Genomic DNA, 14,418 nt, shown 5'->3' with positions numbered 1-14,418 from the left:
GTCTAAAATCTGGGTATATTCTATGATGAAGGACTAATAAAAGCCGAAAGATTGAGAAGCATTAAGGCAATTCCTAAATTTTTCTTTCGTCTATTATTGCAAATTTTATCTTATTCTTTTGTCCTCATTGTAAAATTCTATTGGCTTCTCTCACATAATAGATTGTACTTTGGTATATTATTGGCTTTGTCATAGTAATATTTACAATTTATTACGACAGGTTTTTTTCCTTCTTAGTGGCTCTTGAGATTGACTATTCACTATCTTTGTTTCTTGCAAATTAGCGAAAGTATCAACAATAAATCACGAAGCAAATTCTTATTTATTATGCTCAAAAACCATAATCTTTATTGTGTTTTTGCAGGGTAATAAAGAGGGTAATAAAGTATTTGTTTGGTAGTTCTATTGATGATTTTATACTATAGAGTAATTTTTGTAGCTTATCAAGTTCCCAAATTTCTTACCATATTTTGCTCGATGTCAGCCAAGGAGCCTTACAGTATCATGTATTCTTTTGTTTACACATGCTTTCAAATTTCTTATGGTGTAATGGCTTCATTGTCCTTTCGATAATTTACCAGTTTAATACGGAGTATGATGTAAACCGGGTTTCTTAGTTACATTCATGACTCAACCATCTCTATTATTAATGCAGATAGAGTAATTCTACCGTCCTCCCGGAGGACGGTACTCCTCACACACAAACCATTATAATATTCCACTTAGGTGGATTGTGTTTGTGTGTGAGGAGTACCGTCTAGAATTTTTTATTAATGCAAATGCATGGTGCTCCTCTATTTATAACCTATGTTACCTTATTCTACACAGAGATACTCTACTTTCGCTCGGTTTCTATTAAATAAGAGCTACTTACTTCAAATAGCATGTACATCACAAGCATGAACTCTATTTCAACGTGTAATTAGTGTTATCCCAGCAAGTATTCTTTCACAAGCATAATAAGCAACTTGAAACCATAGAGATCAAACCTACGGTGGAGATTACAAGGCACTACTAAAATTAGATACAAAATACAATGTAATAAAATTCAAAAAAGAGAAACTTAACCGATGTAGGAGCTAGGATGGTGACATAACAGAGTTGGCAAGTCTGATCCGACCCGAACTCGAGCAAACCCGATTTGACAGGACCCGAAAATATTACAACCCGGACCCAACATGACCCGATGACAACCCGTAACCCGACACGACCCGATTATTAGTGACCCGAACCTGACCCAGACCCGACCCGATATTGACCCGACCCAATGCTGACCCGATTAAATTGATGACCCGGCAATTATTAAGCTTTATTTTGATCAAAATAAAAGTAATTTTGTGTTTAGATTGATATGTTTGACTTAGTAATGAAATAATTAAACCAAATAATAGGTTAAAAATTAAATTTAGTGGTAAAAAATTATAGTAATGCGATTAAGTTAGCGGACCTGATAATGACCCGACCCGATACATCAGTTGACCCGAAATGACCCGACCCGAACTGACTCGACCCGAAAGGGTATGCTAACCCGATATGACCCGAACCCGATATGACCCGAACCGAAGTAACCCGACCCGAACTGACTCGACCCGAAAGGGTATGCTAACCCGATATGACCCGAACCGAAGTAACCCAACCCAAACCCGACGCGACCCGACTGACCCAATTGCCACCTCTTATATAACGTAATTTATTCATCTTAATTTTCATAATTTAATTTATAAACAATAATTTACTTTTCCCCTGTGCAATTTGCTCTTACCTTTACATAATTTAGACGCTTTTTTTGTTAATTACCATTGTTGTTCAGTTTAATATCTATTTTCTACTTCATAAGGACTTTAGAAAGATGGTCTTAATAAGTTAGAGAGAAACGAATTTAATAAGTTAAGTTATTGATAGATCGCTTTTTCCATATCTTTCAAAGTATTATTCGCAACTTTTTTTTATTCTTGACCATCTATTTCATTTGGTACTTGTTTCTTAACAACTTATACCTATTTTATCATACAATGTAACCATTTTGATATTAAAGAGTCTTTGTTTTGTAAACTACTCTAAAAAAATTAGTTGTTAATTAGTCAGTGAGACAGAAATAAAATGTCATTGTAGATAACTTTTATTTTAAGTACTCCACAAAAGATAAAGATAAAGAAACAAGTATTAGAGAGTTCAAACCAAAATTGGTTGATGTGAGTAATAAGGACTCTCATCTCTTAAACAAGTGGTTAGGAATTCGATTCCTGACTCAACGCTTCTATATAGATATATGATTTCCTTTAAAACTGTTATGGTCTTTGCGTATGCCGCATAACCCTACTTAAGACTCCTCCCTTATGTCTAAATATGTTGTGGAGTATTGTTTAATAACATTAACTAGATTTTGTGCCCGTACGTTGTACGGGTTATAATATTGACTCGTCTGTAATTATATCTTCGCAATTGAGAAGTTATATTTACTTTCATAACATTAGTTTTCTCGTGAGAATGTGATCGTATATACAAATACATTGAAATATTTTTTTTAGAATATGAGTATATACAAATAAATTAACCTTTTTTTTTTTATGATTTGTGTATATAAAAGTTATAATCGTCATGCACGAGTAACTAAATAGTGTTCTGTTTGTAAGTGAGCCTGTACGAATGTAGTCTTTTTTTTTTTTGCATCTGGAAAATGTAAGTTTTTCTTCGTAGAATAAATAATTGATGAGTTAAATATAGGCCTTGACTAATTCAATATTAATACTTATATATTATACGGAGTATGTTATACGAAGTATGTTATATTTGAAGAATAATTAGAAATTATTATTATTTTAAATATTTTAAATTACAAAAATAATTGAAAAATCAAGTTTATATATTTTATTAAATTAATATAATTTTTATAAATTCTTCACTATAAGTATAGTAAATAATAGGGTAATTTGATAACTTATACCTTAAATAAGTCACTTTTTCAAATCTTATACCTAAGATAACTTTCTTTAAAATCTTATACCTAAAATAACATTTTCTTCCAAACTTGATACCAAATCTGAAAAAAAGCCCTGAGTTGACAATCTTACCCTTACTAATTAAACATTATCATCCTTTGTCTCACCTATTAACACACACATCCACGATTACCACCACTAAAAACCATCAAATTAGTAAGGGTAAAATCATTAATTTAAAGATTTTTTAAAGATTTGGTATCAAGTTTAGAAGAAAATGTTATTTTAGGTATAAGATTTTAAAGAAAATTATCTTAGGTATAAGATTTGAAAAAGTGAGTTATTCAAGGTATAAGTTATCCAATTACCCTAAATAATATTAATCATAATATTATTATTATTGAATGTGATTGCTTTTGACAAATAAAATCTACCATACCCATCTATATTTACATGTATTCTAATTCTACCTCAACCCGTGACCCGTATAAGCCCACCCATATTTAGCCTGACCCGTATTCGAGTATAACATGTATGAACCGCCTCAGCAACCGACTCATCCAACCCGTTTGGGTGGTCTAGCAAACCTTGCATCAAATTCATGTGGTAATTATCTAAGTTTTTGTAGTCTGACCCGTATTCGAGTTTAACATGTATGAACCGCCTCATCAGCCGACCCATCCAACTCGTTTGAGTAGTCTACAATTGTTTTAAAATTCTTATCATTTTAGTTTTTTTTAGCTAACTTTTAAAGTTTATATATATATACTAATATCACTCTATCATCTTGATCGGATAAAATTTCCATAACTTTGGTGATAGTTCTACAAATAACTTTATCACCTTGATCGGATAGAATTTGCATAATTTTAATTTATAATTTATAATTTATTAGGTAGTTAAAAAAGTAAGGCAATTTACAAAGTATTAATTTCGGAAATAACTTTATTAGTTTTTGGTTGAGATAGAGCAATTGTTTTTTTTTTTGGTCTAAACCATCCGGTAATCCGAACCACATTTGGCCGACTAATCCGGATTTCGGGGCGTGTCCAAGGATTACGGTATTTAAACTCCTCCCAATCGCGCCAGGGGATCGATCCGTGAGCTCCTCTGCACAAGTCCCCATTACTGCACATGCGCCAACCAACGATTGGTTGAGATAGAGCAATTGTTAAGAGAGTGCAAAGAGAAAAGAGAAATGAACAGTGGGTGCCCAGTGATTGAGTAATGCAATACATAAGCCTACGGACAAGTTTTGTAACCATTACCGCATCATGCATTCCTTCCTCATTTCCAATTCCTTCCATTCATTCTCAATGATCATGATTTTATTCTAACCTTATCTAGCGGCCATAATCTTATCCCAGAAGGTAATTGTTAAATGAAGCGGAGATTGAATTATAATACAATAAATAAAAATAAAATAACACATTCTTCGTTCTTCTAATCACGACTTCAGGTCACGGCTGAATTAACAAAACGAATCGAAGACCCTCGGTATTCAACGCCTCTTCTTGCTAGCGTCCAGTTCGTGTTGACTGAACTAACAATTAACGAATGGAAGTCCCTTAGTATTCAGTGCCTCGTATGATTCTTGCTAGCGTCCAGTTCGTACTCTGCAATAACACCAATGCCGTATTAGTAATGTACCTAATGGGGGCGTATAATAATCATGTTCTAAATTCTTGATTTACAATTTTTGCTTGTGAATGCAGGATTAGCCCCAGGGCCCTGAGAGCGGGCCTTTGTAGACTTCATTCTTTGCAATCGAGGACTTCATTTGGTAATTATGAATTTCCTGGGATAAATTGGAGGAGCGTGGACACTCTGATATGTTTAAGTCGTCGAGTATCCAATATATTAATCATAGGCTTGTAAGGTTTCCTTGTTGAGAATTGTTGAGATAGAGATGGGAAATTGAGACTTTGTTTAAAGAACATTTTCCGAACCTTTGTTGATGTGTGTATATATATATATATATATATATATAGAGGCGGGATCTCGTGAGTTGGGGTCTTATGGTGAGTTGTGAGTTTGGAAAATCCCAGCCATTGGATCAAGGGAATCAACGACTGAGATTAAACAAAAAAAAAAAAAAAAAATCTTCGAAACACGCTGTCATTCAGCCCAACACAAATAAATTACCAATTGAAATCAAAATTAAACCAACATAACATGGAAAATCGTTTCATCTTCATCACAATCGCACATTCTTCATCGTTCTCACTCGATATCTTTCTCTCTCGAACATTTCTACCGCCGTTTCAATCAATTTGGTAAGCAATTGTTCTAACATTTTCCATCAAATTCAATTAATTATAGGTTTTCGTCCGCAATTTCGCGTATCATGTGTTCTGTTAAAAGGATTGAGTCTAATATATTGATGTTTATTAATCACGTTGTTTAATCACAAAGAATACTAGAGTATATATAATACAATCTGGCTAAAGAATATGCGGAAGGAAATATTGCTAACAGCTATATTTACAAATAAGGTAAAGATATGCTAACAGCTATATTTACAACTAAGGCAAAGATAAGATGTTGCCTTTGATGATGAGGAACTAGCCGTTGGAGCAAGGGGCAGCCTAATACCCCCCCTCAAGTTGGCGCGTGGAGGGATGAGACGCCCAACTTGGAGAGCAAATCGTCAAACGGTATGCGCCCGAGTGCTTTGGTGAATATGTCGGCCAATTGAGCCTTTGTGTGGATATAGCCCGGGCGAATAGTACCATTGAGTATCTCATCTCGGACGAGGTGACAATCAATCTCGATATGTTTAGTCCGCTCATGAAAGACGAGATTAGAGCGATATGTAAGGCGGATTGATTGTCGCAATATAGAACAATAGGCTCGGTATGATTGATGGTAAGAAACTTGAGAAGACCTTTTAACCATTTGAGCTCACAAACTGAATAAGCCATAGCACGATATTCGGATTCGGCCGAGGATTTAGAGACCGTTGTTTGTTTCTTAGTTTTCCATGAAATAGGAGACCCTCCAAGGAAAACAATGTATGCGGATAGGGAACGACGGCTCACAGGACAACCGGCATAGTCGGCGTCACAATAAGCATGTAAGGATAATGTGGAGGTGCGTTGGTATAATAAACCTTGGCCAGGTCGACCTTTAATATATTTCACCACTTGTAGGGCGGCGTTCCAGTGATCAAGTCGTGGAGCTTGCAGAAATTGGGCAAGTATGTGAACAGAGTAGAGGAGTTCGGGTCGGGTTATTGTGAGGTAAACGAGACGGCCGACTAAGCGACGGTATGGTTGTGGGTCTTTAATAGGAGGAGAGGTCGAGAGGGTTAATTGATGGTTTGGGTCCATCGGGACGGCGGCGGGTTTGCAACCGAGTAAACCCGTTTCTTCGAGGATGTCGAGGGCGTATTTTCTTTGAGAGATAAATAACCCGGTTTTATTTTGTGCAATTTCAAGCCCCAAAAAATATTTTAGTCGGCCCAAGTCCTTCATGTGAAAGCACTTACTCAAATAGTTTTTGAATTTAGAGATGTCGGAGGAGTTATTCCCACAAAGAACAAGGTCGTCAACGTAAACCAATACGTGTATTTCGGTGTTGGGCTTGATAAGAGAAAACAAAGAGTGGTCATATGGGCAGTGAGTAAATCCATAGGATTTTAAAGCGGAGGCGAGTTTTGCATACCAACATCTCGGAGCTTGTCGTAGACCATATAATGATTTTCGGAGCCGGCAAACTTTTCCATTGGTCGTCGAGGAGAAACCGGGAGGTGGCTTCATGTAAACTTCTTCGGTAAGGTCGCCATGGAGGAATGCGTTGTGCACGTCCATCTGATGGAGCTCCCAATTTTTAATAGCAGCAATGGCGAGAAGAGCTCGGATGGTCACCATTTTAACGGTCGGGGCAAATGTTTCATTATAGTCGATACCCTCAACTTGTCGATTACCCATGATTACGAGTCGAGCCTTATACCGTTCTATGGACCCATCAGCATTGTACTTGATTTTATAGACCCATTTTGAACCAATAGCTTTCTTATTGGGTGGTAAATCCTCAAGTGTCCATGTTTGATTTCGTTCAAGTGCGGCGATTTCGTGTTGCATAGCGTCTTGCCATTCTTTAACCTGCATAGCGTCACGAAAGTTGCTAGGCTCGTGATTTTTAGTCACGGCCGCTAGAAAACATTTGTGAGGAGCCGAAAATTTGTCATAATTGATAAAATGAGATAAAGGATATCGTGTACCTGAAGATGATGTTGATGCGATGATGGCATGGGTCGATGGGTGACGTGGGGGTTGAACAAAGCCAGCCAAGCGAGAACTCGGAATTTTAAGGCGGTGACCTTTACCCATGGTGACGGGGTCGGTTGGGGTGGGGTCAGACGGTGTGGTGGTGGCAGCCGTGGAGGTCGTGGGGGGAGGGTCGGATGGGGAGGTTTGAGTCGTGGGCTCAGTTGAGGTCGTGTTCGGTGTGGTTAGGAGCGGTTGTGGGTCTGAGTGGTGTTGAGTCGATGGAGATGTGGAGGGCTCGGTCGATCGAGACGAGGAAGCGGTGGTGGTGGCGATAGGTTCAGTGGAGTGTGACTCGAGCATGAGGGGATCGAGAGGAAGTGTAGTGTCCTCAAGAGTCGAGGGGTCAGGACGGGGGTCGTTGATAGTGAGAGCTTGGTATGGGAACTCGGTCTCGACAAAAATAACATCTCGTGATGAAAAGAAAGTGCCGGTGTCAAGATCGTAAATACACCACCCCTTTTTGCCAAATGGTTAGCCTACAAAAATGCATTTCTTGCTTCGGGGGGCGAACTTATCGCGGGAACGATTTATATTTCGGGCGTAGCAAAGACAACCAAAGGTTCGAAAATGGTTTATGGGTGGTGGTTTTTGGAAAATGAGTTCGTATGGGGTTTTGCCATTAAGTAAGGTTGATGGGGTGCGGTTGATAAGGTAAACGGCGGTTAGGATGCATTCCCCCCCAAAAAAAATAGGTAAACTTGCTTGGAAAAGAAGAGCGCGAGCAACGTTTAAAATATGACGGTGTTTCCGTTCGACTCTCCCATTTTGTTGAGGAGTGTCAACTTGGGAGGTTTGAAAAAAAATGCCATTTTCTTGAAAAAAATCGTTTAAATATGTGAATTCAGAGCCATTATCGCTACGTAAAGTTTTTATTTTCTTATTAAACTGACGTTCAATCATAGCAAAGAAATTTAATAGAAATTTTCGTGTGTCACTTTTTCGACGAAGTAAATAAACCCAGGTGGACCGGGAAAAATCGTCAACTATGGTTAAAAAATATTGTGAACCACATGAAGCATTAGCCGAGTATGGGCCCCATAAGTCGCAATGTATTAAATCAAATAAATTGTCCGCAATACTAGAACTTAACGAAAATTGTTCGCGAGTTTGTTTAGCCCGAAGGCAAACATCACAATGAGAATTTAAAGACGAAGTTTTAGAAATATTATTCAAACTTGGAATAAAACGTAAAACAGAAGTAGAGGGATGCCCCAACCTCCGATGCCAAATCTCGTGATTATTCGTGATTCCGACTGAGTGAGCTCGTGGAATGCTTTTCGGAACCCCCGTTAAAAAATATAGCCCATCGACTTGCTCACCCGCACCAATCACCATCTTCGAGGAACGGTCCTGTATAACGCAAAGTTTATGAGAAAATTGTATGGTGAGAGAGTGATCGAGAAGGAGGCTTGAGACGGATATTAAATTACAATTAAGGTTTTCCGCAAAATAAACATTACGAAGAATTAAACGAGGAGAAAATTGAATATTACCCATATGTGTGGCTTTTGTCTTATCGCCATTGGGTAACCCAACTGATAAAGGATTAATGACACGTAAATTACTAAATAAATTCCGGCATCCCGACATATGATGGGATGCCCCGGTATCGATAATCCAAGAGAAAGTAGAGAGTACATTACCATTAAGACGATCCACGGGCTGATTTTTGCGAGCTTGCCATAGTTGAGTGATTTCGTCGAGCTTGGTGGGATTAAGACTATTGAAGTCTATTTTGTCCAGAGAAGGGGTGGATGAGGAGCCGGGTTCCATGGCTTGACCCGACACCATGTGGGCTCGTGGTGTCGAGGTAGCCGTGGATTTCCTAAGCTGAGCCCACTTGGCTCGGCCTTGAACATCGGGAATTACGGTACGACTCAAGTCTTTCTCATTTATAATAATTCGATCCCTCGGTCTTTCACCCCACCAGTCAGGAAATTTGCCAGTGACACGAAAACAGACGGGATAAAGATGACCATAACGTAGGCAAGCAATACAATAGGGTCTATTAGGGTCATCAGTGTCAGGTTTTGGAGTACGGGAATCACGGCCCAATGAAGGGGAACGTGAAGCAGTGGACAGCCGAGTGGCAAACGCCATGGGGTCGGGACGGGTTTCAGTTTTCGAAACATTTAAAGCACGCATACTTTCCTCTTGAAGAAGCCTATTATAGATAAAATTAAGAGGAGGAAGAGGATTTATACCAAGCAATTGAGACCTAGCACTGTCAAAACGATCGTCGAGTCCCATGAGAAAATCACGAACCTTTCTTCGTTCGCGTCGAGCATCCAAAATTGTCACCCAAGTACAGGTGCACGGATTGCAAGGACATGACTCTACGGGATCAGCCTCAATAAGTTCGTCCCAAATAGTAATAAGACGACCATAATATGTCATTATGGATTCCGTCGGGCCTTGGCGACAAGCAATTAAATCTGCCTGCAAACGATATATACGAGCATCATTTTGTTGAGAAAATCGAGATCGAATATCGAGCCATACCTGCCGCGCCTCAGGTCTCTTGGAAATCGACTTCTTGAGAGATGGACTAATCGTTAGTCGAATCCAGGCCGTCACAAGAGCGTTTTGTGACTGCCACGTTTTGAAAGCAGCGTCGGTAATGGCGGGTTGCGAAATGGTTCCGTCGATGTAGCCACTCTTGCCCTTGGCGAGAAGAGCAAGAGAGAAATCTTGAGCCCATTCATCGTAGTTATCCCCTGTAAATTCAGTTTGTGTAATCTTAAGACCGGGATTTTCAGCATATTGATAAGGAACAATCGGAGGTCGATTAGGATCGATGAGGGAGTTATCGGTGTTCGGGTTTTCGATTTCGGTGTTCGTCATTATTGAAGATGACGGCAGAAGGAGTTTTTTTAATTGTTTTGTAAAATTAGTAAAACCTAAGCATCTGCTGATACCATGTTAGAAGGATTGAGTCTAATATATTGATGTTTATTAATCACGTTGTTTAATCACAAAGAATACTAGAGTATATATAATACAATCTGGCTAAAGAATATGCGGAAGGAAATATTGCTAACAGCTATATTTACAAGTAAGGTAAAGATATGCTAACAGCTATATTTACAACTAAGGCAAAGATAAGATGTTGCCTTTGATGATGAGGAACTAGCCGTTGGAGCAAGGGGCAGCCTAATATGTTCTTCATGTTAATTTTGAAGCCGAAATTTCGCAATTTTTTTTCTTTAATTGGAGTATTTTACTGTATTGTTTATGTTTTTATAGGTTTTGCGATGATCGCTTCTATGTTCAGTAGAATATTAGGTTTTGCGATGAACTCTTTCGTGAATTCATCAGATGAAATTTGTGCGAACGTTTTATTCGAGAGCGATGTTTAGGATTTCGGAAAGTTATATAACTCGTCAATCTTAGGTTTCTGATGTTTCGTTTCGATTTTCATCTGTTGATTTTATTTGGTAACTTTGATTGAGTAGCGTAATTTGTGCATTGTCTGATTGTATCCGAGGTTTTACATCTCGAAGTTTTGTATGCGCCTATGTTGACTCAAATAAGCCTTGTGCAAGTTTACATCTAAGCTTTGATTTTTCGATGAGGCTGTTGAAGCGCGTTTCTAAAGAATAGTTACGTCATTTATGCTACCCTTTCTTCGTGATACTTTCATGTGTGTTTTGAATTTGATTTTGATGGAAATGCGTTTTATTCTACTGATAAACGTTGCTGCTGTTTCATAATTGGCCGTGGCTGGTAATTTCTTCAACTATGTCCGTGTTATCCAAAAGAATGCATATGTTGCCTCAGGTGTTGAAGAATGCATACGTTGCTGACTTGCTGGTCATCAAATCCGGTTCGTGGTTGAATGATTGTCAGCTATTGCTTTTTGATGGAGCCATTTTTTTACCTATTTATTTAGTATTAGAATTTTTATCTAGGAATACATTACAAGCAGGAAGGACGGTTGGATATGACTTTAGGGGAACATGTGGCTATAGTTCATGGCCAATTACCAAGCAAAGTCAATTGTCTTCGTGGCCAGTTACAAGGCATAGTCAACTGTCTTTGTATATTGTTCAAAGATATAGTCCCTCGTTTGAATCAAAGTGGCACCGGAATAACATCACAATAACATGCGGTAAAAAACGAGTAAAAAAATCAAAGTCGTAAAAAAAATCAAAGTAGTAAAAAATCAAAGTGACACCGGAATAACATCACAATAATAGCAGAATAATAGTAAAATAACAGCACAATAACACGGGGTAAAAAAAAAGAAAAAAAAAATCAAAGTCGTAAAAAAAATCAAAGTGGCACCGGAATAACATCACAATAACACCAGAATAACAGCACAATAACATGCGGTAAAAAAGAGTAAAAAAATCAAAGTAGTAAAAAAAATCAAAGTAGTAAAAATATCAAAGTGACACCGGAATAACATCACAATAACAGCAGAATAATAGTAGAATAACAGCACAATAACACGTGGTAAAAAAAAAAAAAAAAAAAAATCAAAGTCGTAAAAAAATTCACAGTAACAGCAGAATAACATCACAATAACAGCGGAATAACAATAACAGCACAATAACATATGGTAAAAAAAAAAAGAGAAAAAAATCAAAGTCGTAAAAAAAATCAAAGTAACAGCAGAATAACATCACAATAACAGTGGAATAACAATAACAGCACAATAACATGTGGTAAAAAAAAAAAAGAGAGAAAAAAATCAAAGTCGTAAAAAAAATCCAGGAAAAAAAAAGCACAATAATAGCATAATAACACGAGGTAAAAAAATAAGAGTAAAAAAATTTCAAGTAAAAAAAAATCCGGTACAAAAAGAAAAAGAAAAAAAGGTAACATAATGAGTAAATTAAAGAAAAACATAAGAGAAAACAAAAATCAAAGTGGTAAAAAAAAAGCATAATAACACGAGGTAAAAAAAAGAGAAAAAAAAATTAAAGTAAAAAAAAAGTAACGTTAGAAAAAAGAGAAAATAAGTAAATGACAATGGTTTTATATGACATGTAAGATTTGATCTTGGCCACTCATCTCTAATATAATCTAGTGGTTGAGATTCCCCCAACTCACAACTCACCATAAGAACCAAAATCACCAAATCCAATCTCTCTCTCTCTCTCTCTCTCTATATATATATATATATATATATATATATATATATATATATATATATATATATATATATATATAGAGAGAGAGGCAAAAGATCCGATGAGTTTGACACTTTTCGTGAGTTTCCCCCGCATATATAAGCAAATGAGTTGACAAAACCCAATTATCAAAAATTAACCGTCATAATCTGCCCACCGCTTTCTCTCTCTTTCTCCCCCTTTCTCTCTCTACTGATAAACACTCTGTTTCATCAAAAAACCACGCGAATTTTTTTCATCAATTCTTCAAATTTTGATCAACAAATTTGATCAAGAAATTTATCAGTTCTTCAAAATTTGATCAACAATTCGTTCATTATTTTGATTCTTTCAATTAAAACTATCAATTTGTTCATCAATTTTTCGAAATTTGATCCACAATTCTCCGAAAACCCTAATTCTTCAATTTCGACTGAAGGTATTGATATTTCTTCCCTATATCTGATTTAATAATCGAATAATTTCAGAAATTGAATCAAATAACAAATTCTCCTTAATTTACGTGTTTTTCCAATAAAATTCACTTCAACGATCTTTGAATTGACGATCAAACGCTTACTATGATTGATAATAATGCGATAATCAAACAACGATGAATTCGGTATAAATTTGTGACATAATGCGAGATATAAAAGCGTTGTTATTACGTTGATAAGTTTTTTGTTCAAATTACGATTGCATGTAAGTTGTTTTCATATTGTTTTCATAACAAGTAATTGCATGTAAAGTTTAACAAAGAATTGCATGTAGGTTTTCATTCATGATATCATTCAATATCTAGTATTTGAATAATTGGATTACAATAATACAATAAGCGCCTTACGATATTAAAATAACTTTGATATTACATTAAAATAATTGTGTGTGCATTGTGGTGGACTTGGCTACCAATTCCACTAAAACCCTCCCCCCCCCCCCCCCCCCCCCCCGTGATAGAATAATTGCATTTGTATAATACAATAACTGCATTATAACGTTAAAATAATTGCTTTAATGAGATTGTTTTTTTCCTAATAAATACTACTTTATGTGATCTGACAAAGAAATCCTTACAATAAATACTCTTTAATAATGAAATAACTTTGATATTACATTAAAATAACTGTGTGTGCATTGTGGTGGACTTGGCTACCAATTCCACTAAAACCCTCCCCCCCTCTGATAGAATAATTGCATTTGTATAATACAATAACTGCATTATAACGTTAAAATAATTGATGTAACAGAGATTGTTTTTTTCCTAATAAATACTACTTTATGTGATCTGACAAAGAAATCCTTACAATAACTACTCTTTAATAATGAAATAACTTTGATATTACATTAAAATAACTGTGTGTGCATTGTGGTGGACTTGGCTACCAATTCCACTAAAACCCTCCCCCCCTCTGATAGAATAATTGCATGTGTATAATACAATAATTGCATTATAACGTTAAAATAATTGCTATAACAGAGATTGTTTTTTCCTAATAAATACTACTTTATAGGATCTGACAAAGAAATCCTTACAATAACTACTCTTTAATAATGAAATAACTTTGATATTACATTAAAATAACTGTGTGTGCATTGTGGTGGACTAGGCTACCAATTCCACTAAAACCCTCCCCCCCCCTCTGATAGAATAATTGCATGTGTATAATACAATAACGCATTATAACGTTAAAATAATCGCTTTAAAGAGGTTGTATTGTTTTGTTTTGTATAGAATCTAAGATATTGAAATTAATAATACCATAACAGTTCTTCTGTTTTAATGTTTCCAGGCATTGAAATTAATACTACCAATGCAACAACTTTTTCTACACCTCTTTGTTGCGTCCAAACAGGAGAAAATACTATCCATAATCTGGGATTGAGATATACTCCGGTGGCGGAGGAGTGGAATAGGATGGTAGAAAATGGTTTCAAACCTGCTCTGGGATTAATGTTTGTAAAGTCGGAGGAGGCAATAGAGTTTTACAATTTATATCTTTGTGGCTTGTGGTTTCATACCAAGAAAGTACACACAAACAAGATTCCGTGATGGTTTGATAGACAAAAAATCAATGGTCTGCAACAGAC

The 14,418-nt window shown here is 36.4% G+C and overlaps 1 protein-coding gene across 1 annotated transcript; it reads right to left on the bottom strand.

Annotated features, from left to right (window-relative positions):
* Positions 1-5,410: 5,410 nt before the first annotated feature.
* LOC141655349 (uncharacterized) lies at positions 5,411-10,057 on the bottom strand. The gene is made up of 3 exons (XM_074462434.1): positions 8,707-10,057; positions 6,606-7,095; positions 5,411-5,417 (listed from the first exon to the last, which is right to left on the bottom strand). The coding sequence occupies exons 1-3, from the start codon at positions 10,055-10,057 to the stop codon at positions 5,411-5,413; spliced, it is 1,848 nt and encodes a 615-aa protein (XP_074318535.1).
* Between the last annotated feature and the right edge of the window lie 4,361 nt (positions 10,058-14,418).

This window comes from Silene latifolia, chromosome 5 (assembly GCF_048544455.1).
Source record: "Silene latifolia isolate original U9 population chromosome 5, ASM4854445v1, whole genome shotgun sequence".
Classification (NCBI taxonomy): domain Eukaryota; kingdom Viridiplantae; phylum Streptophyta; class Magnoliopsida; order Caryophyllales; family Caryophyllaceae; genus Silene; species Silene latifolia.
This window is presented reverse-complemented; position numbering and strand designations above follow the sequence as displayed.